We start from the raw sequence: 26279 nt of genomic DNA on the forward strand, positions 1-26279 counted from the left end.
GGGGATTTAAGCGTACAAAAGAAATTCACATGTAGGTTTTCTGGCAGATTTTATTAGCCACTCATAAAGTATGCAAGCACATGCAACATATGAACATAATCTTCGGCTACACCAGACAACTGCTTATAGATATGTGAATGTGTGATTGTATACACAATTGGTCGAATGTGAATCAAGAACAATTAACAGAAATACAGACTAAGAATAAATTTTACTCAAAAGTAAAACAAAAATACAAGTGGTATGCTTGCTCTTTTTTTGTTGCAAGACTCTCAATATAGCAAAGAAAAAGAAACTACAAAATTTGTGAGTTGTGTACAACTCACCACTACAAAATAGGAAATCTTCCTCTAAGAAAGAAAAAAACAACTTCAGTTGTACTGAAGACATACATAAATTCTTGGCAAATATTTCATAATGTAATTTTTAAAAGGTTGGAAACATGCTTAGCTCAAAACAATTGATTAATAATACAAAAATACTGTAATGTATTCATCACTTCCCCCAAAACAACAAACATATACACAATTATGTTTCAGTAATTTATAGACGAAAAACTTTGCTTTCTTTTATTTTAACAAGAACATAGAAAAGCAATGGTGATATGTTTAAATCAACTATAACACACATACCTAGTTTCAGCCTAGAACTGAAATGTAAAAAGTGGAAATTGCAACTAAAATAAGTAAAGCCACAACCTTAGAGTGGCCCCTTAGGATGATACATGAAGTTAACTTGGGGTGAGAAAAGTGTGAGCTTAACAAGTTGAAACACAATAGAAAAGAAACAATTATCAGTGCTCAGCACAGCTAGATAAGGAGATTACAAAAATTCCTGCATAATAATTTACAAATGGATATGTGCTTAGTCTAGACTTTTAAAGCAAACTCTCTATTGCCGTCACACTAATGTAGATAGGAACTGGGCAGTATGACAAGATACTAAAGAAAACATTTAAAAATTTCCAGGAATTTGGAAAAAGACAGTTATGGAACACACATATCCATCCCAAAAGAGCTCCATGTGTGAAATTCCATACCTCCAATAACAACCTGCTGGGCTATGGATCACAGAAAATTATTGTATACACTGCACTCCTGCCTGATGAAAAAATGTGTCACTATTCACAATTCATCATATGTGAAATGACGGCCTACACTCTTAAATTCCAAATTAAACAAAAAATGGAGCAGCTGATGAATGTTTGAAGGGAAACATCAACTTTCTACTGTGAGAAATGTATATTCAGTACAATGCTTTAAAAGTCAAAACAAACTAGTAGGATATGAAATGCAATGTCCTTTTCTTTTTTGTAGGTTTTCCTTTTTTAGTACCCTTGGCACATTACCCCATCAGGTCCTACTTCTAGTTAAGAAATAGACCTGTTTTCAGACTTGTGACAAAATTAATTCATGTGGTACAGACCCTGAATACATTTTTAGACACTGAATTCAGCACAGCTCAAACTAAGGTCATTCTCAAGGGAGGGGGGGGATCACAGCTAGGACCTACATAACTGAGTCAAACAAAAACGTTGCTATGTATATATATATATGCATATATAAACGTAAATGAATCTAAAAAGTGATGATTCTTCCGCAAAACACTTTACTTTCATAAGTCAACTGATTCCCACTTCTATTTGAACATTTGAACTGAGCACACTCAGAGGTACGGTGTGTAATCTACAACATACAAGCTTGTAGGTACAGAGACATCATCAGCTCTTGGCACTCTATTCGTTCCACAAAACCATGGACCAATCTGTAATTAGTGCTGCCCTACAGAGACAATTTGACAAAAATCCTACTCTATAAAACTTTGGAAAACAAAATAAAAGATTTTCATTTCCCACCTAATAATTTCAACTGAAGTCAGGACCAAAGTAATGCATATGACCATTCAAATTATATGCAATCTTAAGAAGTTTTGTCTTTTATGAAGCATTACACATACAGTGAAGTCTAAACATAATATTGTTGCAATCACAAAAAAATGTAAAAATAAAAACGTTTTGTTTCTGGCACATACACTTTTTTTGTGTTCCAATGTAGCTCTGGTTTGCACAGTTGAAATAACAGAAAAGTGTACAAATGGGCAATGCCCGATGATAATAAAAATTAAGACACACAGCAAATCACAGACATCCTCATAAGAATGTTTTCTTCACTTCAGCATTGCCAACACCAAGTGTTCAACTGAAGTTTAAGAAAATTGTAAAGCCATATTGTTTCGCAAGTAGGTAGATACAAATAACTTTTTTCAAAATACAACTTAAAGAAATATGATAGAGTAACTTCAAAAAAGATAAAAATACTTCACGTCCGACGTCAGTGAAAAAACTAACCCTTTAAAGCCAATGAATAAAATAAATTGCTAAATTTTTATCACTGTTATTGCTTCCATTCTTCAAACAATAATAAAAATTAAAAGAAATAAACCCATACAAAACTAGGTCCTTGAATTCAGGTATCAGTCCCACTTACCCCACAAGTGAGTACCACTACACTGGGACATAATGTAATACAGCAACAAGTGAATCACACAGTGCCTGAAAACACCTATCCATCCATCAAAGGGTCAAGTTTTAATATGGAGCAAATTTACTACGATCACTTCTGCCTTTGTTTTCACTTCCAGTGCCACCTGGAGAACGCATGCGAGGTTGGTAGGTCTTGTTATGTTGGCGGTGAACACCAGTGGTCTGCACTGGAGATGAACCACTGAGCCCACCAAGGAGTTCGCTCAGGCCTCCGAGGGCACTGAGGCTAGACAGAGCGTTGAGTGCCCCAGGTTTGGCCAGCAGCTGTGCCAAGGGAATTGCAGAGGCGAGGGGAGAGTTGGAGTTGGCAGGGCCACTGGAGTTGGAGCCAGGGTTGTTGTTTCCAGGGGTGGAGGAGTTTTGGGCCTCAAGGTTTGCTTTCTGCAGCTCCACACTGGAGGAACACACACAAAAAGAAAAAAAAAGAATGGCAGTGGGTTTTTGGAACAGGATAAACACAAAATAAGAGGTGAAAAAAATGGACCTAGGATGGAAAAACGGAGTACTGATAGCCAAACCAGGAAACGGGTGTTGGGAGTCCCCAGCTCTTGAGGAGGTAACTTTAGTGAACAAATCACAATTGTGCAACATGTTTATGAAACTCTAACAGCAATCAAATCAAGGTTAATGAGCTTTTGTTATTATGATGCTTTGAATTACTGTTACATAAGAAGAAAGTTTCAAAGGGATCTTTCTTAGATTGGCTATCAGAACAACTTGCATTTAACACTCTAGGAGGCACAAAATTGTCACTTAAAATAAATTCTGAGGCTCTCTACATGTTTGCAGCAAGAATGAATTTAGTTTGATAATATGAATAGTAATAAATTCTACAGACCAATAAGTTAGTCAGTTCATATTTTGAAAGACCATAGTTCATAGTTTAAAATTACTGGTTCTTTCCAAATAAAATGGTTTTGTGCATGGTTCATCTAGAATGCAAAAATGCCTCAAAAGAGAAGAAACATCCAAAGAAAGAAAGAAACGAAAGCAACGAAATAGAGAGAGAGAGTTGTTGGATCAGGATAAGGAGAAATAGAGGTGCATCTGGAACAAGAGGGATAATGAAACATAGAATAATGAGGAAACTGCGCCCAAAGAGGATGTGGAGCCGGGACCAGGACGGCCGGGACCAGGATGCCCACTGTACTAGGAGCCAAAGCCAATCACCAAGTTTTCCACAAATTTTGCATCAAATCAAAGAAATCATTGCAAATAGAATAATTGATTCTTGATCATTTCTTTAGTCTGAAAGCAATCAGGTCTGATTAAGAAAAGTGGTTCAAAAATTACTTGAAATGTCAAGGGGATTCAAACAAGTGGTGATTGGCATGGTCAGGAATGGAGAGTCAGGACCTGGAAACATAGCTTGATATGTTGCAGATGCCACCATGTTGTTTTCACCAAGGTGTCTTCCATTGTTCAAAATTAACTTCTTTCTTCTGCTTTTATAGTCTTACAAACCCATTCATTTCAAGTCCGAGCTAAGTTATTAGTCCACTTCCATAGCAGGTACATAGAAGAACAGATGTCCAAACAGCTATTAAAATGAGCCCAGACTTAAACAAATGAGTTTGCAAGTTGTAAATCAAAGGACTTTGAAAATAAACAAATTAGAGAAAGTTATAGAGCATCACATTACAATGAGAAATAACTAACATGAGCTTAAATACAGATGTTATGGCTAATGTTGTTTTTAAAGCTTGATGTTTTATTTTTGAAAAAGTTGTTTGGTAGCCAGTTTAAGGACAACTGAATGGAGGCCATTCAGACACTTTCTTCATCTATTTGACTTTTGAAGGCTAAGTATCTCATTGTACATAATTGATGCAACTACAAACTTTGATACAGACTACTAGAAAACACACTCTGTGCTAGAATTTTCTGCATGCCCCTCTTTGAAAATTGTACAACAAGAACACGGTTCTTGCAGCCAAAAAATGAAGCATTAGTAATGTTCCCAAAAACACAAGATGTGAAAAATGCTCAATGGTAAAGTAATGTCATTAAATTTTTGAAAGTTACAGAAGATCATCATTGGTGACTCTGTTTTTCCCATTAATTATGGTTTGGTAAGATACAATTTATTTTAAAAGTAAAGTAGACTGAAATGGTTATCTTTTTGTATCTTCCCAGATATTTAGAAGCATTTTAATGGCAACTATTTATCTAAAAGAAACATTTACACAAAAGAAAAGAAATAATCATAGTTTAAAGTCAAAATTAAAAGCAGCAGCTAGATAAATTCAGAGTTGTCTAATTAGATACAGAGCAATTGATAGAATGTGTAGTACAAGGATCACAGTAATATCACAGGTGGCAAGACAATTACTGAACTACACTATCATTGTCTCTCCTCAAAAGCAGCAATGGTGAGGTGGCTGGTGCCATGCCTCTCCACATAACGCAGAAATTACATTGTAGGATCGAATTATTGCTTTAGAGGAGGGTCAATGAAAAAAGGACATTCACTAATACTATAAAAGCAAACCAAAATAGCCTCTAAATCAAGTATGTACAAACTAACATTGGAATTGAGAATCAGAACAAAGTGATGTAATTGGACAAAAGTACGCTTGACAGCAGCATTTGATAGCAAAACGTAGAAAGACCACTTCATTCAGAGGCATGGGAAACAGAACAAAAGAAAAATAAACTTGAAGCAAGCATACATGCTCTAAGCCAAATTGGAGTCTGCCATGATGTCATCCATGCCTAAGGACAGTTTAGTAAAATGCAGAGAGAACATAGAGGACAAAAGAGGATAAGTTCGCTCACACCACACCTGTATGGTAATAATGTTTACAAATACATCTTTGCTAGAACAACTTTCCACCTGTTCAACATTGCTAGCTACTTAAAAGGTAGATGTAAACTTAAGTTAGTTTTCTCTGCCGACCTACACTTGCCCGTTTGCCTTTCAAGCAAACAAAGAGTTATAAGTAATTCCAATGAGAAAATGAACTTACCTCATATTTATGAGATACTGGGCCAAAGCAACAGCATCAGGGTTTCCTGTGATGGTGATGGTACGGTCTGTTGCTCCTCCTTCTCGCTCTTCACAGTTACTGATACGGATCATCGCTCCACTTATTTGTCTAAAAAATTACAATAATCATCTTGACTTAGCAACATGCACATTGAATCAAATTGGCACATAACTTTAGATAGGAACTCACCTGATCTCGGCAATCTTTGTGCCACCTTTGCCTATAATGCAGCCGATGAGTTCATTTGGTACAGTCATTTCATGTGTCTGTGTCCCAGTCTGAGGAGGTGCTCCATTTCCTGCTTGTGCAGGAGGGTTGGCTCCTCCCTGCTGTCGTGTAGGATGGTTTGTGCGTAGCTGGCTGCCAGCTAAAGCTGCTAAAGCAGCTGAAAGTGATGAAACAATTATCAAAATATAAAATATGTAACTGAAAAAAGGATATTTCGGTAAAACATCCTGCGCATTGACTTAAACAAACGTACCGGCAGGGTTGATCCCTCCGGGTGCAGCAGGGTTCAGACCGCCAAGCCCCAGTGCCGCTAATCCGGCCAGAGGACTGCTCCCCATTTTGCCCATCTGTAGGCAAGGCAAAAAAGATACATTATCGAGTTTGAAACAGACAAAGCCTAAGTCACAGTGCATCTAAAGTTTCCTCATTTTCTGATTTCTGCCGCATAGTTTTCCGTGCCAATGTATTAGTTGACCCAATAGTTTGAAAAAAGTTAAACACACCACTAATACCACAGCTTTAAACAGAAATGAGAATGATTTCTCCCTGATTGTTGGATGCAAGTTTGATCAAAACAACTACTGTTAAATAGTTGTCTGCCAATAGCCACTGCACCATAAGTAGCTACAGCTATAACTATCACACATAGTGCAACATGAACATCAATAGCTCAAGGCCACCAAATTCTATTGTCAGTCAAATGAATTTAAATGCAAACCAATCTGAATCTACCTTACTATTCTGTCAAAAGTCAAAAGTCTCAATTAATCCAGAACCCGGGGAAAACAAAACTGGTTGCATTGGCACTTTTTAACTAATATTATGATGTCTACACTTTATATGAGAGCACATAATTGCAACCATTTTCATCTTTGTTTCTGAACAGTCTAGAAATTTTGAAATAAGAATAAGTTTAAAATAATAGAAACAAACTTCATCTCAAAAAAAAAGAAAAAAAAAAAACTCTTGCACCCTAAGCAAACAATTACCCAAAGGTGATGCGGTTGATTATTCAAACTAGTGAATTGTGATTTAATGTAAATATCTAGCAAATAGAATATTCGAAGGTACAGCCAGGTTAACATTTTCACAGCCACAATGCCTTAAAAAATATCAAATATACAAATTTAATATATTTGATGAATCAAAATGCATGTGGCAATACCTACGTCCATACAAATACAGGGAAATAGAAGGGTGTCAATTGAGCAGTGAGCATCCCTTACAGTAAGTAAAATACAAACCAATGCATAGGGGAGACGTACAAAAGAGCAAATGCAAGATGCCATATATGGTTTCCACAACTACAAAATAAATGGGTTTTTTCCATACATGCACACGTTCCTTTATTAAAAATATATTTTACTGAGCAGCCACCTTGACTGATTGTTCTACTGAGAAACCAAAACTGCCTCCAGAGCAGTGCTTCAATGTGCAACTTACCACAAAACCCATTCTCAGGGTAAAACAAAACAAGGATAGACATCATGGCTTGGTATCTTCAGATAAGAGAGAGAGAGAGCGAGAGAGAGAGGAAACTGTGGTGGCATAGTCAGTAACTGGCAGGTTGCTTCCTCAGCTTAATTTACTACTTATGATCTAAACATACCATTTATAGAAAAATTTTAAAAAATTCAAAAGTTATTTGATAAAATTGTGAGCAAGCAACAAGTCAATTTCGAACTGATACCATTGATCTTAGGACTAGGATAAAATAGGCAACGTTGCAAAAGTCCACAGGATATTGTAGGTTCTTATAACATAAACTCTTACAAAAATCTTTAAAAACATAAATTTTAAAAAATCCTTAAAGGAAAAAGGGAAAAAGTTACCTGAACAGCAAGTGGACTATCACAATGTTCCAAATATGATCTTAAATCTAGAAATAGCCCGGCTGGCCTCCAATGGAACTCTTTTTGCCCTCCACCCCTAACAGCTCAGGGGAATTGACATGCTTTTGTATGGCATGTTAAGTTTTAACTAAGTAGATAAAAGTAAGCCAACATGTTCACAATGATGACTTGTATTCGGACAGATGTAATTAACATTACCATATGACAGGTGAGGCCAAGAGAAGACACAGCTCCCATTTCATTAAAAGGAAGTGGCTCACTGCATCAGCATAACAATCATGCAAAATTGTCATCTTTTTTTTCTGCATTCTTTCTATGGCAAAAGGAATAAAGGCAAACATTATGCAGAGGGTTTCCTCAATCATTTCAAACTCCTAGAGGGATGTGGACGGAGATGGTGGCATGGTAGGGGAGGGCAGAGTAGGGCTGGTAGGGCGCGAGGGCAGGGGAGGGCAGGGGAGGGCAGGGGAGGGCTGGGGACGGCAGGGGACGGCAGGGGAAGACAGGGGACGGCAGGGGAGGGCAGGGGAGGACAGGGGAGGGCAGGGAGGGCAGGGGCGGGCATGGTTAAGAGGAGCGATGGACAGCATGGTGGGGTGTGAGGTCTGCAGGAAGGTGCTTGTTAGGTAGGCAGGAAGACTTTGTGGCATGAGTCAGCACATCTCAACGCAACTGGAGGGCTGACTTACAACACCAGGCCAGTACTTCCAGGATGAACGGGCACCAAGCCATGAGGATAATATTAAAACTGTGGTTTGTTCTGTCCCAGATTATTAAGCTGTTTGCAAGATGTATGAAAGCAGAATAATTTTGAATAATATTTGATATTGCATCAGTGGCTGGTTAATTATGATATGAATATAAGTAAATCAGAATGGTATTAAAAAGTCTCAGATTAATAAAATAAAATAAGTCATATTAAAAAAGAAGATACAGAAATGAACATACATTTTTTAAAACACTAATGCACACAGAACACTCAAGATGAAATAGCAGAAAGCATGCTCTACTAAGAAAGTGTGAATTTCTTCTGAGGATAGTCATTTAAAATTTTCCTTTCTGCTCTACGGTGTGTGTGTGAAAATGCACTGCAAGTATTAAACGTTGGATAGGAAGCCTTATAAAAAGACAACATACTGTCCATATCACTGATCATGTTAAAAAACAGAAAAAGAACTTTAAATGTGTGAAAAATGCAAACACTCCAATTTATAAAACCATAGACTGCAATGTGTTGCTACTAAAACAGCACACTTAACAAGATGCCTGTCTGATAATAAGTTTTAACACTTGCAACTCAGCCCACCCATAATAAACTGACAAATAGCAATTGCAAAAGTAATTATTGTGATAAGAGCTAAAAGCTACAAGTGCTATTGTAGCTGCTGAATTCTAGTGAATGATCAACTAAATAGCAACGCTCAATCCACACACTGATCCAGTGGAATGATAGTAAGTTTTCCTTTCAAAATATTACAATTAATTAATCTTAACCTGCCATTCCATTAAAACTCTGCAGAACTCAGAACTCTGCAGAAAGGGATGGGGAAACAAGTTACAGTCAAATTAAGCTTAAAAACCTATTTTTCAGAGATGATCACCTTTTGAAATAGAAATATTACATACATGTGCAGTATGTATAAATTGACTCTTTGTTGTGATCTGTGGATGGACAAAGTAGAATTTTAAGAGAATGTTTTGTCCAAGATACTTACAACTACCATTATCTAATTTTAACCATGATAGATTGGTGACACTTTTAACACCTTCTGCATTTGATATCAATTCCATTTACTGACTTTCTTCCATTTTGTATAAAGAAGTCTTAGATAGTGGAACTCTTAGATACTCCATATACTCTTGACAGGAGAATTAAAATAAATGAAGCTAGAGGTCAAATTCAAAAGGGATAAACAATTATTTTGGAAACCTATCCCAAGCAGACACAAACAATTTTGCATGAAATGATGGACAAAAGGCATACAGCACATATCGTAGCAAAGTATCATGATGCCCTTTTGAAGTGACAATAATCAATTGAGAAAACAATGTTACTTCCAAGGTTTCTGGCTTGAACATTACTGACTTTTTCCGTTGTTTCCAATAAATCCCTTCAAGGTGTTCCAAATCAGCCCAATGCATGCACACAGGACTACTACCCAGGTTTGAATGTTGCATGGCAGGCAAAGATGTCAAAGTCCAAATGATTCCCACTAAACAAGTGAAAATGAGGTTGTGGTACACAAGGATCCGCATGTATGAATAGTTTTAGAAAACCAAATGCAATCTATGAGGACTACAAAGCAGAGTGGGTAATGATGATTGAGCATTCTGGATTCTACAAAAAAACCCTTGACCAAAATTGCCATGAGGCAGTCAAATGGGGGACCAAACGTCCACTATATTTTCCTTTTCTCATTTTGTTAGTGAAAATTAGAATTAAAACAATTTGCATTCCACAACTTAAATGTTTTAATGATGATGGCAAAGGCCTTCACAAGTCAGACTGAGGTCTAAATTAAACAAATTTAAAAAAAAAAACAGAATAAAGAAATAAAAACTGAATGAATGAAAAACTCACGGCAATTCGTGCAAGGACGAAAGGCAAGGGGAGAGGGAGGGGCGGCGGGACAGAACAACTACAGGTATTACGTCAAAGTGCACTGCAGGGTCATACTGTTTACAGGGTGGCAAAGACCGGAGGCCGGGAGCCAAAGGCAGCCAAAGGCCAAAGGGGAAACACGAGGGACATGAACATGAACATGGCAACGGGGCGGTAGGTGGGTGGACCGACTTAAGGCAGGGGCAGTCTTCACTTACGTCACACGCTGCTGCTAGATGGGCGGGTGGAAGGGCAGCGGCCAAGTGTCCGTTCTTCAGCAGAGGGTCCATCAGCCCTGAGTGGGGGTGGGGGGCCAGCAATTGGGGGGGTATGGGGGCGGGGGCGAAGAGACCCAGGGGAGGCCCGGCCGGGTGTTGTTGGTACAAGCTGCTGCTACTTACGTCGCCGTGTGTGGGGACCGCATAGTTACCCTGGATGGTGTAGGCCTGACCGCCGGCCAGGATGACCGGCCCGGCCACCTGAGGCTTGGGGCGGTAGGGGATCGTGGCGCCCTTGGGCGGGGACTGCAACAAGAACGACGACACGCACAATGGACGGGTTGGACTCGAGCCGCGGGGCCGCGGGGCCGCGAGGCCGCCAGACTGGTCGCGACGGCTAGCCACCTACCTCTAGCATCACCATGCAGATGTGGTAAATGCACTGGGTGACGGCGTCGCCCGTGCCGGTGATGGTGACGGCGCGCTCGGTCGAGTTGGGCAGCATGTCCGAGGCCACCTGGATGGAGGCGCCCGTCACCTCGCGGATCTCCTTGATCTTGGAGCCGCCCTTGCCGATGAGCGAGCCGCACTGCGAGGCGGGCACGATGAGCCGCAGCGTGATGGGCGCGCGGGGCACGGCCGCGTTGGCGTTGCCGTTGGTGCCCTGCATCTCGTGGAACTGCAACAGCGCGACCAGCCCGTCACACATCAGCACCGCGACGACCGCGACCCGGACGCAGGCCCCCAACTACGGGGTGCGTCATGCCCGGCCATGCCTCACCTCCTCCATCTTCTTGCTGATGAGGGTGAAGGCCTTGAAGATGGCCTTGGTGGCGCCCGTCACGGTCACGATGCGTTCGGGACACGACCCATCGGAGATGTTGATCTTGGCGCCCGACTGCAACAGAAAACAGGCAAACAGTCTCGCCACGGCTCGGCAGCCTCGGCCGCGTGGCGCCAGCCGGCGCCAGCAGTGCACTCACCTCCTCTCGAAAGCGTTTCACGATTTCACCTTTCTTGCCGATGATGCTGCCCACTTCCTGCAACAACCAGAGAGGGACGCACTTTTAGAGACAGAGCAATGTTTGTCCAGGTTGACGACTTAGAAACTCTTTATCGCTGTTGGCAAATGCCTTCAAACATCCACCTGGTAGAGGTAGCATGGAAGGAGTCCCTTGGGACGCGCGAGTCCGCGGGTGCGAGTTTTCCCTTAGCTGCCTCGCAGCTTCCCCCTTTCCCCTCCCCGCAGCCAGGCAGGCAGCAAGGTAGGCAGCCCGGCAGGCAGCAAGGTAGGCAGCCAGGCAGGCAGCCCGGCAGGCAGCCCGGCAGGCAGCCCGGCAGAGCGCCAGGCTCAGGCTCCCCAACCAGGTGCGACCATTCCCAGCCAGGCCCGCAAGAGGGCCGCAAGACCGCCGCGGTCACCTGATCCACCTCAAAGCCCCGGGACCACTTCCTGTTCGAGCCGCGCCGCCGCGCAGCGTCCAAACGCAGCCACAGTGCCTCAGTTGCCTAGAGTCAGGCGGGGCCGGGCGCCGGCCGGGCTTGGCCTGGGCGGGGTGCGACGGGGCGGGGCGGGGCGGTACAGGGTGGGGTGGGGCGGAGTAATTAAAGACCCGGGTAAAAGCGGATCCAGCCAAGGAGGCCGGCGCGGCCGGCGCGGACGGCGCGCGAGGGAGAATGCCTGGTGTCCTGCGCAGCGCAGCGCCGCCCCTAAACAATGTCGCAGGACACTCGTCGAGGGGGCTGCTGGGCGCACTATATTTAGGCCGGGGCAAGACTGCGTGCGCCGCGCCGCACCGCCACGCCCTGCCGTGTCGCGCCGTGACGTGCCGTGACGCGCCGTGGCGCCGAAGGGACGCGCGGCAATCACATCGAGTGCGCGCCGGGCCCGCGGTGCGCCGTGGCGGGGCGGGGCGGGGCGTCCGCGACGTCCTAGCGACCCGCTCGACCCCGCCACCGCGAGGAAGGAAAGGGAAGGGGGCGTGGCGGCTATTCGCGCGTTCACCCCGCGAACCAAACGGCGGGCATCGTGTCCGCGGCGTGGCAATAAACACCGCGACAAACAACAGCATGCACTTGGGGTGACCGCCTCGCCTGCCCGGCCGCCGCGCCGACCCCCCGCCCCGCCCCATCTCGCGGCCGTCGAGCACCTGTTCCCAGACGTCGCCGCGACCACCAGGACGACGACGACCAACAAAAGGGACTGGCGGACTGGCGCGAGTTTCGCCGCGGTAATTTATCTGACAGTGCGCGCACAGGTAAGCGAGCTGATTTTGCACGCACGCCACGCCACTGGTGTCAAGCCACTGGCGCCACGCCCCGCAACGGCCTCTCAATCCGGAGGGCGGCGCGCGACGTGCGACGGCCCGCTGCACCAGTACAGTCAGGGCAGTGAGTTGGGTACAGTGAGTGCTGCGTTGCCACTGGGTCGCGAAAGAGCGCCTGGCGCCCGGCCGACGGCCACAATCGAGTACAGCAGGGAGGCGGCCGGGCAGCGCGTCGGCCGCGGGGGCGGCAGAGGCAGCAGTCCGCCTTTGGCTGGTCTTCTCCGTCTGCTCCGCCTAGAGAGGGACCTTCTTAGCCAGCAGCATCAGCACGTCGCCCCAGAGACAACACGGGCCGCGTCGCCGCGTCGTCGCAGAATGTAATCGGGCCGCGACTAACTCAGTCAACTGAGTGACTGAGTGCGAGCGCCAGGCCCAGGCCAGGCCATTGTGCGCGCCGGCCGGGTATTTCAGTCTCTGTCGCGCCAAGTCGAGCCAGCAGCCCAGCGGCCCGCGCCAGTGCACTTCCTCGACCGACGCGGCCAGGCCGCGGCCTCGCACACCGCACAGCCCGCTGGCGCTTCCAAATGTCACTCCCAATAGGTCCTCTAGGAATTGGGCCCAGGGCAGTCGCGGCGCGGCGCGGCACGGCGCGACGATCTCGTTCGCGAGACAAAAAGAGAGGAGGCCGCCGCCGGCGCGCCCCGCCCCACCACCGCGCAGAGAGCCCAGGGCAGGGCCCCGAGGCAAGGGCCTTGCGGCTGCGGCACTGCGCGGCACTGCGGCGGTCAGGCGCGTATCGAGTAACGACGAGTGCGACCAGTCCGTGTGACGCGGCCGCGCGGCCCGTAGCCCGGGGCAGGGCGCATCGTGGCGGGGCGGGGCGGGGCGGGGCGGGGCGGGGCGGGGCGGGGCGGGCGGCGACTGGCGGTCGCAGCAGGCGGTAGGCCGTTAGTGGTCTGTTTGTTCTTCATCATCTTCCAACTTCTCCTGCCCACAGGGCGGGCAGGGCCGGCAGGCGGGGTCAGGCAGTTACCGGGGCGGCGGGGCTCTCCCAGCGCCGCCAAAGAGTCTGGAGCGAGGGCAACACTGTTTGCAGTCCACTGGGAGCTCGGCGGCCCTCTCAGAGGCCCGCCGCCTCTTTTGCATGCACTACTGCCTGCTCTTTGGCACACTGTTTTTGAGAGTGGCTGCGCCGCGATGCGCGATGCGCCGCGATGCGCCGCGCGGTGCAACGGACGACGGCGACGGCCGGCGATGCTGCCAATGCGGACCTGACCCGGTCAGCGCGCAGCTCGGCGCGCAGCTCGGCGCAGCCTAGCCAGCCTGCCAGGCCTAGAGCTAGGCCGACTGACTGGCATAACTGACCCGGCGGCCAATGCCCCCGCCAATGCCCCGCGTCCACGGCGGCACGGCGGCACTGCACTGCGGGACGGCCGCGCGGTCTTGCAGTGCAGGCTGCAGGCTGCACGCGGCATTCCGCACCTGCCCCGTCATCGAGGAGTGCCGGAGCGAGAGCGAGTCCAGTCTGGGGCCGGCCGGCCACGCGGCCACGCCCCTTGCGGCCCAAGGCGGGTAATGGCTCCGCCGCTCCGCAGCTCCGCGGCCCGCGGCCTGCCACGGCCCCACTCCACTGCAGTGCCATCAGGGCCGCCGCCGTCCCAATAAGGCGTCGCATCGACTGGCCGGCCGCGCCAGCGTTTCGTCGCTCTCTCGTCGTCTCTCTCGCGCGCAAAGGGAGCGCCCCGCGAGTGCGACAGAGACAGAGAGCCGAATGCGACGCAGTTCGGAATCGCTCTGCTGAGGAGCCAGCGCCGCAAAAGGCCTCGGCCTGCGAGTCTGCCGGTCTGCCGCGGCGCCTCGGGCAGCGGGTCGCACCGCACAGTGGCGTGGCGTGGCGCGCAGCCACGCACCGGCAGCCTCAACTGGGGCACGGCCAGCACGGCCAGCGCGGCGCGTCGCGTTGCCGCCAATTGGCCGTCCAGAACGGGCATCAAGTGTCGACCGGCCCGGCCCGTCGTCACGCACCTCCGGGATCGACAACCAGCGCGTCCCCAAGCCCCGGCAGGCCCCCTTCCCCGACGCTGACGTCAGCCGCGAACCGGCGTGCGGGCCGCGGCGTGGCCTGGCGGTGGCGACGCAGTCAGGTGCCCGCGTGGGTCTCGGCGACGACCGCCGAGGGCGTCATCAGCCACGAAGATCTTTCATCCACAGCGAGCGCCCCCGCCACGCCCCGCGCGGCGGACCCTAAAGTCTTCATTTCGGAGAGAGGGGAACACCGCGGGAAATTCGGGTGCCAGGTCCCGGAGGTGTGCGCGCCGCACTGCCGCACCGCGCGGCCCTCGCATGCCTGGTGCGCCCTGGAGGTCCTGGAGAGCCCCAGCATGCCCGGCACCGCAGGGGCGCGCAGGGCGGCCCGCTCCAAGGGCACAAAAGGCGCGAGCACGCAGCATAAAAGGAATGGCTGTGTGTGTGAGAGAGTGAGCGAGAGAGAGAGGTTGTGAGTGTGTGTGTGCGTGTGTGTGGAAGGGACAAGGGGGAAATTGCGAAGGGCGAGGTGGAGGAGAAGAAGTGGGAGAGGCCTGGGGTCGTCGGGAGGGCGACTGGGCAAGAATCGGCAAGAATTAAAAGGACGCCTCAGCCTGGCGGCCCTGGCGGCCCTGGCGGCCTCCCTAGCGCTGCCTGCTAGCAGCTTATTCCCACCCCGGGGGGAACAGAACAGGAACAGGTAACCCTGGCAGCCCGCTGCGCGCTGCGCGTCGACGCCGCACCCCGGCGCCGCTCCACGCATAATTACTACCGTCACGAATTCTGGGCTTAAGAGAGCAGAAAGAGAGGGGAAAAGCGGAAGCGAAGAGGGCGGCGGAGGCGACGGGGACCGAGGGGACAGACAGAGAGAGGGGAGGGGGGGGGGGAGAGCGCGCGGTTCAATCCACTTTTATTTTCCTCCCCCTTTGGGGGCAGCAGGGGAGCCCCCCCCCCACAACCAAGTTCCTTTCCAAACTTCCACCTTTCCGGGGTTTTTAAAGAGAAGCCGGGCAAAAAAATAACGGGATCACCCTCTGGACACGCGCGCCCGCGCCGTGCCTACCTCCCCGGCGGCGCGCGGGTAGCAGCAGACTGAGTGGGAGTCGTTTTAGTCGCTGTCTCTCTCTCGCCTATAAGGGACGCCCCATGAGAGCGAGAGAGACAGAGCGAGGAAAACGACTCTCGGAATCAGTCTGCAGGCCGGCCGACGACGAAGACTCGAAGCCGGGCGAGGCGGCTGCCTGGCGGCTGCAGAGGCTGCTGTGTGACTGCGAGACGAAGTGCCGAAGCCAGCGCACTGTAACAGCCCATTATTTGGCGTCGCAGCGCCGCGGCGCCGCGGACGAGCAAGGCCTAGGTCTGCAGGGCCTGCAAGACGGCGCGGCGTGGGGGACGCGGCGGGGATGCGTGCTCAAAACGAAGCCTAATTGCTTCATTGGGTTTCAAGAGCACGCCCGAGCACGCCGCCAAACCGCGCGCCGCGCACACTTCCCCGCGGCGGCGGCACGGCGGCACGGCCACCACCAGCACGACGTCCCACTATGCGAACAGCCCCTCGCTTTTCACAAAGTCGCACGCCCTAACTTCGTTAGAATCCCTATTATTTTATTAAATTATTATTTTCTTTACCGTGTGGGTGCGCGCGGCGGCGGGCGGGCGGGCGGGCGAAACACGGCTGCTAACGAGATTTGCCAGCAGTGCAGAGGAAGACCCTGAGCCAGCACAACCGGCACAGCCAGCACGGCCAGCACGGGGACGCGGCGCCTGGCCACGGCAGGGGGAAGGGAAGGGGAAGGGGCGGGGGTGAAGTCGTGGAAGTGTAGCGGGCGCAGCGACGGCAGGGCGCACCGACCGGACGGCCACGGAGGCACGGCCATTTGGGCACTCTTTCTGTCCGTTCGGTTCCGCCGCCGGCAATGGCAGCAGCACAACGTAGGCAAAAACTTGGTATTTTTTGAGGTTTAAGGACTTATGTTTCGTAAACGGCTTGAGATAACATTGTAATTCTAAACATAAATTTTAAAATTCAAAATTTAAATTTGAAGTTAACCTACGCACAACTTTCTCCTCTCTTGTCGTTCGCGAGATATGCTCACCCAAAGGCAAAATCTCAATAAATGTTAAGTGCGCACGCCCTGGGCAGCAAGCCCGCCTGTTCCCCCCTGAGGGGCACCATCGATACTCAGCCGACCTGGCGAGCGGGCGGGGCGAGGCGGGGCGGGGCGAGGCGGGGCGGACGACTCGTTCCTTTCCGCAATAGCGAAACGCAACGACGGCAGCGAATAACGCAGACGACGATGAATCAAGAGGGGAAGGGGGGGGGGACGGGGGTTCCGGCCGCCCCCACACCACGCCCCGCCACTCGCCCAGACTCGATTCGCAAAGCAAACCCTTCTCGACTCGACTCGACCGAGTCGGACCGGGACCGGCGCTTTGGAGCTGGCGGGGCCGCTTCCGAAGCGCCGCCACGGCCGCCACTCCACTGGCAAGGCCGGGCAAGGCCGGCGGGAACCCCCGCCACGCCACGACGGCTCGACGACGCGGACGCAGCGCGGCGCAGCCCCAGCTGGGGGAAGGAGAGCAACTTTTCCCGCCATTTCATTCTGCAACTTCAAAGGCTTCGTCTATTCTTTCGAATTTGGGGCTCCTTGAGGCCTTGCCGGGCCGCGAATCGCTGGCGGCTGCGGGCTGGCTGCCTCCGCTGCCCCTCCCCTCCCTCCCCGCGCCCGGAGATCGCTACTCCCTTGTGAGGCCCTGCCCCTCCAGAAGCCTCCAGCGATGCAGCACCTCATAAGAGTGGCGGCCCGCAAAACCGCGCGCCGAACCGAGCCGAGCCGAGCCGAGCGCACCGCGACCGAGCCGATCCATTAGGCGGGGGCGGGCGGCGCCGAGCCGAGCCGGGGCTCGTTCTCTCGTTGTCGGGGAATCTTGATTGGCCGAAGGACGCCCGCCGCCTCGCCTCGCCCCTTTGATGCTCGCGGATAGAGTGTCTCAATCAGTGGGCCGTGGGGCACTAAAAGCAGGGAGAGATAGGGCGCACCCCGCCCCGCCCCGCCCCGCCTCACCACGCCACGCAGGGCGCGGCATTGTCTCAGCGACACGCCCGCCGCAGCCCCGCCAGCCCCGCCAGCCCCGGACGTCCAGCGCCTCGCCCCTGGCCGAGCGCCGCTCGAGCCTCGAGCACCACGACGACAACTTGGAATGACTTGTAGAGGGCCGCGGCCTCGGCCACCACGCCGACCGCCACGCCGGCCGCCTCCCCCTCATTCTAGCACTTGCCAAACTAAACTCGTGGCCCAACTGTGGGAACGCTGGGGCGGCGCTGGGGCGCTGGCTGCGGGACGGACGACGGACGGCGGGGCCCTGTCCCTTCCCTGGGCTTCCCTCCCCGCGACGCCCCGCGACGCCCCGCGACGCCCCGCGATGCACAGACAGGAGGGGCGGGGCGTCCTACTAAGGGCTTGCTTTTCATTATGCATGGGGGGCGGAGTGAGAGGCGCTGTAGCGAGCAGAGCTTCAGGGGGAAGGGGGGAGGGAAGGGGGCAAGCGAAAGCAAAGGGCGGGAGCTCATCACGTGGTGTGGTGGCAGGGCGGGGCCGGCGGGGCGCACCTGGCGACCTCGTGCAAAGGCTGGACGTATGTGGAGAGTGAGTGTGTGTGAGTGAGTGTGTGGAGGGGGCAGGGTCATTCTTTGAGAATGCAGTGTGCGCTGCTGCGGCGCTGCGGCCGACTCAGGTCGATTCCAAAGTTGGCTCTGCGGGCGAGTCGGCGAGTCTGCGGGCGAGCGGAGCGGGAGCTCATCAAGCAGGGCCAGGCCCAGGCCAGGCCCAGCGCATGGCGCAGTGGCGCGGCGGGGCAGGCGGTGCCACGGCGGGTCGCCTAAACCATCAGGGAGGTGGAAATTAAGGCATGAGATGGGACGACGGCACGGGACAAATTCAAGTAGGGCTCGCCGCCGCCGCCGCCAGCGCGCCAGCGCGGGATGGCTTTCTGTTTTATTTGCATGAATTAGCGGGACAGGCCAGCCCGGCAAGCCCGGCCAGCCAGCAGGCTGATTTCCGTCTCTCTCACTCCCCGGCGGGACGCAGCGGGACGCGCCGCGAGTGCGAGAGAGACGGGGCGACCAAGTGAGCCGGCAAGTGGCGGGGAGCATGGCAGCGCGGCGTGCGCGGCGGGGACACGCACGCTCTGCAGCCTGCACTGCACACTGCACACCGAGCCACACACGCACACGCACACACGCCGGGGCCCTCGACACGCCAGAGGCAAACACAAACACGCACACACGCGCACTGGACGTCCGTGTGACATGTCCGTGTGACGTGTCCGTGTGACATGCTCGCATCAAATTTTTACGATTACGCGCGCTGTGTGCTGTGCGCTGCTTGCCAGTGCCGCCATGCCGCCAGGCGGTGCCGTGTCGTGCCGGCAATGAAACGCATCATCGCTGCAAAGGCTGGCAGGCTGGCAAGCAGGCTGGCGGCCACTCTGCCGGCGTGGGACCAAGGCCGACCTGGCTCTGGGCCTGGGGCAGCCTGGGGCAGCCTGGGGGTGCTGCCGCGCTGCAGCCACCACGCGCACGCCTCGCTTGTCGAGCTGCAGGCTGCAGCTGCTGCAGCTGCTCCGGGTGACAACACGTTGGGCGGAAAAAAAAATTGAAGCGCGCTGGTGGTACTCGAACCCGGCACGCGCACGCCGCTGGCGCCACGTGCAGCGGGCGTAAAGGATGACGCCATAGTCATACGTAGTGGAGCGCGACGGCACGGCGTGGCGACACCGCGGCGGGAGGAGTGACGAGCCGAGCCGAGCCACACCGGGGCAGGGGCACGGGGCCGAGCCGAGCCGGCCGTTAAGCACACACGGTTCACTGTGGCGGTGAGCATCCAATCAGCGGCCCGAAGGGTTCGCGGCGCGGCGCAGTGTCACGGGCCGCAATGGGGCCGTCACGGAGCTGCCAGCCTCGGCGGCGCGGCCTCGGCGGACAGCGCGCGAAAATATCGGGAAACAGCCGGGCCGAACCGGAACTGCTTCTCGAGCACCGCGATCATCACTCACGCCGGGATTGGCCATTCCTCAGCCTTGTTCGCCTCCGCGGCAACGCGGCAACGGCCTCGCTCAACACCGGCGCGGGGCGCCACAAAAGCGGGGCGGGGAACCGCGCCTACCTGGCCGAAGCAGCCGAAGCAGCCACAGCAGCATTGATTTCCGGACTGCCCTCCAAGCACCCTGCGGGCGTGGGGGTTGCGGGTTCGCGTCCCGGCGGGGTGCATTCCGCCGGCATTATTTCGACGGCAGAGCCAGGCCCTCTCCATCACGCGTGCACATGACTGCGGCCCCGGGCGGGCCACGGGGCCACAGGGCCGCCCTGGACTTGACGGGACGGGTCAACGCCTGCGTCCTGCCGCTCCAGACCGCGTCAGCAGCGAGGGGCGGCACGGCGGGGCGGCGGGTCTCACTGACTGGAGTTAATCCCCGAGCCCTTTCAGCGCGCGTAGAGGCGGACCTGGCCTGGACCGGACCTGGCCTGGACCGGACCTGGCCGACCCGCTGCCAAGTCCATCGGCCCCGCGCACCGCGCACCGCGCTCGGCCCAAGACTCCGCCTTGATTCGCTGAGGGACGCGGCGGGACGCGGTGGGACGCGGGGCAGGGAGACCGACGCCTTCATCCCTTTAGGGCGGCAGGGCGGCCCTGGCGGAAGCACGCAACGATAACCCCTACATTATGCGCACGGGGCGGGGCGGGGCGGGGCGAGGCGGGGCGAGGCGGCCCGCGGGGAGGATGGGACGCCCCGCCCCGCCCCGCCCCGCCAAGGCAACCCACATCTAGAACATGAGCAGTAAGGAGCTTACATCTCGATTACAGGCTCGCCTGATCCGCAGCCTCAGACTATTGACCCCCTCCCCCAACCAAATTCATCCTCCTTCGTGGCCGACTTTGAGCAGTGCGCACCGGTGAAGGCGGGGAGTGGTGGCGGGCTGCACATTTGGACCCTCCGCGCGCCGCGCTGCGCAGTACATTCTGTACCAGTGTACCGCCGCAGCCCAAAGTGAGCGATTTGCGCAGAAAAACTAGAGGTGAAAAATTGATGAATCGCCCTTCTGGCTTTTCGGTATTGATTACTCGGCGTCCAGCTTGGTGGCGTGCTTCTCGTGCTGGACGTCCTTGGCGCGGCCCAACGCAGCGGGACAGCCAGGCAGGCAGCCAGGCAGGCAGGCCGCAGCGGAAGCAAGGCGGCGACCCTTGATTGGCTGTTGGCGATGCGGCGAGGGTCCTTATTGTGGGCGACTGTACACAGCACACAGCGCGGCGCGGGCAGCACGGCACCACAGCGCGTCCATCCTGGTCCATCCTGGATCGCCTGATCGAAGGGAGTCGCCATCGCACGGGTCACACTCGTCTATCCTCCGAGCCGGCGGCGCGGCGCTAAGGGATTCTATCCGCCTATAATCCGCCGTCCACCGCGACCGGATTCTATCATTCTATAGCCGGCCGCGCCCGTATCCGGCGGCCCAGGGACCGGGCCCAGCATCCGCGCTAAAGACACAGCCCCCACCAGCGCGGCCTGACTCCGGGAAGCCGGTCGGCTGACGGCAAGGGGTCCCGGTCTAGGACCGTCCACCCTCGTCCTGCCTGCCAGCAACACGCTGTCTCCGCCCGCCCGCATTCGGACGTCCAGCCGAGCATTCCGGCCCCAATATCAATGAACCCGCAAACACGGCGGCGATTAATGCTCCGCTCGCCCGGCCGGGCAGGGCCGGGCAGGGCCAGGCAGGCCGGCACCCCGTCCGGCACCCCGTCAGGCCCCGTCAGGGCCTCGGACAAGGACAAGGGCACAGGGTGCGGGGCGGTGCGGGGGCTCAAAGAGCTGCCCCAATTACCACGAGAACGCCCTCTCGCGTGAAAAAAGAAAAAAGCGACTCGGCGAAAAAGAGAACCCCTACTGCAGGGCCTTCTTGGCGGAGGTGAGGTGGGTGTGGCCGCGTCGCCCCGGCGGCCGGACGGCACGGCCGAGTCCGCGGCTCGCCTGCCCTTGCCTGCCTTCGCCTGCCTTGCCCAGCTCAGCCGGCGCAGATTTCACGCTGGGACGACCCAAATCCATAATGTCATTCCGCGGAAGGAAGGGAGGGGGAGGGTCGGCTTACCCCGCCGCGCCCCGCCCCGCCCCGCCCTGCCCCGCCGCACGCCCTTCCGGCCTGACTTCTGCGACCGGACTGGCCGTGGCTGCGACGCTGCGACCGGGGCCCCCCTCGGCGCACACAGGACAGCAATCATCAGACGGCGGGAGGCAGCAGGGCCTCGACGGCCTCGTGCACCAACCACGTAACACCGCCGGCGTGACGTCACGCGCGAGGCTCCGGCAACAAGGCTACCGGGGCAGCAGGGCCACCAGGGCCACCAGGGCGACGACGACAAGGGAGCCAGCGCTACACAATCCGAGACAGCCGGGGCCGCCGGGGCGCAGGTGAACCAATCAGCCAATGGGCTGGCGGGGCTGGCGGGGCTGGCGGCCAGGCCGACGGTCATCGGGGCGGTAATGCCTGCCCCGGGCTGTAACCTATCGGACCGCAGTACCGCCGCACCGCAGTACCCGTCGCCAGGCTGAGGCCCAGAGGGCGCGGGGCGGCACGCCCAGGTTTACAGGTACTGCGGGAATTACATCCGGCGCTCGAGGCACGCTCCACTGGAAGGGAGGGGGTCCTGCAGGGGGTCCTGCAGGGACTCCAAGGGGTGGACTGACTGATGGAGATATGGCGTCGGCCGGGCCGAGTGGCTGCGAGGCTAGGGCGCCACGCCACGAGGGAGAGAGAGAGGCCGAAAATAAGGGGCTGCTGGAGGAGTGGGAAGGATCTACATGAAAAGAAGTCCACCGGTCCGATAAATTCGCTGCTGCCGCTGCTGTTGCCGATGAAAGGCCGCCGAGGGGTTAGAGAGAGGCGGGGAGCGCGGGGTTCGCCCCCACCCACCCCACTCTGCTTTTTATCTGGCTCCTCCAAAAACAAGCATATCGCCCCGACATCGCCCCGCGCACGATCCGAGCACCTCCGCCTCGGGAGAGGGGCCGGCGCGGCGGCGCGGCACTCGGCCCGTCCTCGGGGATCACGCCGTCGTCGTCGCCACCGCTCTTGTTGACCGCAATAAATACAAAAAAAAAAATGAAACGAAAATAGAGAAAAGAAGATAAACCGCGATTGGGGCTGGGCGAGTTGTCGGTTCCAGTCCGGGACAGCAGAACACTGAGTCGCCAGGAACGTATTGGTGATGCCATTACCCCACAATGGGGAGGGACTTCCCCGGGATTGTGGCGAAGGAGCGGGCGAAGGACGGCGAGGAAGGAGAGAGAGGAAGGACATGTGCGAGAGAGAGAGGGAGAGAGGCAGAGGGACAGGGAGAGAGCGCACCCCATTCCCGTCCTATTCCATTCCCCAGTCGAAGAAGGCTTATCTCCCCTCTCCAGCGGGGGGCCGCGCGCCCCTCGCCGCCCCTCGCCGCACCGTCCGAAACAGGCCGAGGTACATCATAGAGGACGGGACGCTGTAAATCTCAATTCCGACTCCTTCATCCAGCCAGCCAGCCAGCCTGGCAGCCACCCCCCACGGGCCACCCCTTGCTCTCCCTTTAAATCTGGCAGCAGCGCGCAGAGCGAGGCAGCGTGAGGCAGGGCGACCCAATTTCCAGCCGGATTCGCCATTCGCCGCGGCAAAGTAAGTCAAAACTGGCAATCAGCGGCGCGGCGACGGACAGCCCCGCCGGACAGCCCCGAGCACGAACCCCGCCGCGGAGCCGCGGAGCGAGGCCGAGCCAAGCGGAGCCAAGCCGCCCCCCGAGGGGCCCAGCCGGTCGAGGGGCCGGGCCAGGCCGCACCGCCACCGCCCGCCAACCAGACCGCTGTATGGCTTTGCTTTTGCACGCAGCTTGGCCTGGCCAAAGCCAGTGCTGCCAGGGCCGCACGGACGCCGGGCCCGGCTGGCTCAGGTTTAACTTATTGGTCCTGCTGCTCCTTTGTGCGCCGCCCGGTCGGCCCTTCTGTCCCGCGCCCCCCGCGGCCCTGCCGGGCCCTGCGCCCCGTGGGGGAGCGCCACCGCCGGGGCACGCCGTCGACGACCCCACCTTGGGCCTCTTCAAAGAGGCCGCGTCCACTCAAATCAGACCTTGACAAAAGTGGGATCACGTGATTGTGGCAGCGGCCGACGGGCCGACGGCGACCCAGGAGGAGACCGCCGCGCGCCGCGCCACGAGTTTCACGTCGAGATGCTCTTCGGAACGCGACGACCGGCACGGCGGCACGGCGGCCCTCCCGGGGGCGCGGAGGACAGGCAGGGCTGGAAGCGAGGAACAGTGTAGCAGCCTACTGCCGTCCCTCGGCCGGCCGCCCGGAAGAAACACGGCGACAACAACAAAGTACAAAAATAATGACACGTCCGCGGTCAAGATCCATTTTGGCGAGCGCCTCCACGGAGCGCCTCTCGGGGGACGGAGTAGCAGCCAAGGTGGGGCCGCCCCGCCCCGCCCCGCCCCGCCCCGAGACTCGGAGCGACACCCCGAGCGAAACATTGTGTCCGCCAGCGAGGGAAAAGGAACAAGAAAGAAGTCGCCTCGGGAAAGACACAAACAAAGACGACCACTAACTTTCCATTGTGCAATACTGACGCGCTTTGCCCAACGACTACACTGAAAATAGAAAGGTGAGACTTCTGACCCCTATAACGGTCTTACTGAAATGTACGACCGTTTTTCGGTTTTGTATCGCCGAAAATCGGTCAGATGTCTCACCCTTCGAATTTCAGTGTAACGGACTGTTTGATAATGTAATTTTCATTTCTTTCCGTGTTCCACCGGGCATCATTCGTCAGCATCGCGTCGCAAAACGCACTACACGCAATGGAGGGCAGGCAGACGGACAGGCGAGCAGACAGGCGGACGGGCGGGCAGTCAGCAGTGCGCTACACTGGAGGGCAAAATGAGAGGGTGGGGCCGCCGCGGAACGCAGGCCGCACGCAGTGCTGAGCCGTCACCGCGCGCTGACACCTCCAAACTCGCCGTTTTTATCTTGTTTTACTTTTTTTCGGAACGCGGATTTAGCCCCGGAAATGTTTCTTGTCGCGGCGGTGGCCGTCCGGGGGGAGCAGCCCCCCGCGCGGCCCAAACCGCCCGAACCACCGCGCCGCGCCCCTCGCCCTTCCGAGGGCCCCGCGGGGGGCAGCAGTGTGTCTTATCAAGTGGGACTGGACCGGCAGCGGGCCAAGGCGCGCCCCGCCCCGCCCCGCCCCGCCCCGCCCCGCCCCGCCCGCAACAAGTGAGCACGCAGAGCGTCGCAGGGCAGCGCGCCTCGCCTTGCCGTATTACGCAGCCCAGATTTTAACCCCGGCTGGCTTCACGCCGGGACGGGCACGCCGGGCACGGCGCCCTAACGCGAAGGGTGGCGAAGGGAGGGGGGCTCACTCGGAAAGGGAGCCCTTCCGTTATCACTGCGCGGAAAGGAAAAGGAGGGAGGGGCTGGATAAAGAAGTTGACGGTCCAGGGACTCGGTCCAGGGATCCTGGGCTTGGGACCCGGCCGAGGGGCTCTACGCGGCGCGCGGCCCGGTGCGTCCACTGGGGCCCTAGTCGCGCCCTGGCTCCGCGCTCCGGCCGCCTAACCACCGCCAGACAAGCGCACCAAAACAAAACGACGCAAATGGCGCGGGCCGCCCGTAATCCGAGCCGTCCGAGCGGGGAACGCCAAAAACAACAACAAATAATCAAGCGAGTGTTCCGGGCGGGCCCGTCCGATAAACAACAACAACAAGCTTTCCAAAAGCAGCCGACAAACGCTGGCAGCCCAGCCCCAGTCGGTTTGCAATCATTGGTGACCCAGTCCCGCCCTGCCGCGCCCTGCCGTGCCGCCTCGCAGGAGGCCGACTCGGCCAGGTGGCACCCCTACAGTCGGTCCCACAGGCCGAGCGGCCACCCTAGCGGAGGGCATAAGGGATGCGCATCGGATAGTAGTGGCAGGGCGGGGCGCGGCCAAACCCGGCCAGCACGCCGAAAGGTCGCACGCCACATAGCACGCAGGGCGGGGCGGGGCGGGGCGGGGCGGGGCGCCAGCCGGCCAGCAATGCGGGGCACCACGCGCCCGCCAGTTCAACGCCCCCGCCGTCATCTCAGGCCCGCAGCCCCGCGGGCCGGGCGGACGGCGGGGACGGGGACCGCACCTGGGCGTCGCGCGTCGCAGTCGCACCGCCGGCGGCACTGCGGTGTACCCTGCACTGTCCCGGGGGCAGAGTCGCGGTGTCGCACAGTGAGTGCGCTGGGCCGGACTGGGTCAAGCGGCGATAAAAGCAACGCGTTCGACAGGACAGCTCCGCCCCGCGCCGCCACACCGCGGCAGGCAGGCAGGCAGGCAGCATGGCCCTGTCCTGTCGATACCGCCGATGCTGTAAACCTCCACCGCGCGGCGCGCAGCGCGCACTGCGAGCGGATTCAAAATTTTACGCGCGGTAATTTTACCGGGCGCGCTCCTGATAGCATCCCCTTGCTGCCAGTGTGCCGCCGGCCTGCCACGCGCCAGCCAGC

General features: G+C 55.5%; 1 protein-coding gene across 13 annotated transcripts in view; it reads right to left on the bottom strand.

Moving 5' to 3' along the window:
• LOC117649251 (poly(rC)-binding protein 3) overlaps nucleotides 1-26279 on the bottom strand; it is a 90965-nt gene that overhangs the window by 6061 nt on the left and 58625 nt on the right. For 10 of the 13 annotated variants that reach the window (XM_034391831.1, XM_034391833.1, XM_034391828.1 and 7 more), the window contains 8 exons: nucleotides 11417-11473; nucleotides 11215-11331; nucleotides 10843-11112; nucleotides 10434-10739; nucleotides 6014-6107; nucleotides 5722-5917; nucleotides 5512-5640; nucleotides 33-2936 (listed from right to left, as the gene is read on the bottom strand). In XM_034391831.1, coding sequence (XP_034247722.1) covers nucleotides 2588-2936; nucleotides 5512-5640; nucleotides 5722-5917; nucleotides 6014-6107; nucleotides 10434-10739; nucleotides 10843-11112; nucleotides 11215-11331; nucleotides 11417-11473 — 1518 coding nt within the window. In that variant the 3' untranslated portion in view covers nucleotides 33-2587. Of the gene's footprint in view, nucleotides 1-32; nucleotides 2937-5511; nucleotides 5641-5721; nucleotides 5918-6013; nucleotides 6108-10433; nucleotides 10740-10842; nucleotides 11113-11214; nucleotides 11332-11416; nucleotides 11474-26279 lie in introns of those variants that run through there. The other 3 variants (XM_034391837.1, XM_034391836.1, XM_034391839.1) reach the window with 3 other exon arrangements.

Source organism: Thrips palmi, unplaced genomic scaffold (assembly GCF_012932325.1).
Source record: "Thrips palmi isolate BJ-2018 unplaced genomic scaffold, TpBJ-2018v1 HiC_scaffold_4, whole genome shotgun sequence".
Classification (NCBI taxonomy): Eukaryota; Metazoa; Arthropoda; class Insecta; order Thysanoptera; family Thripidae; genus Thrips; species Thrips palmi.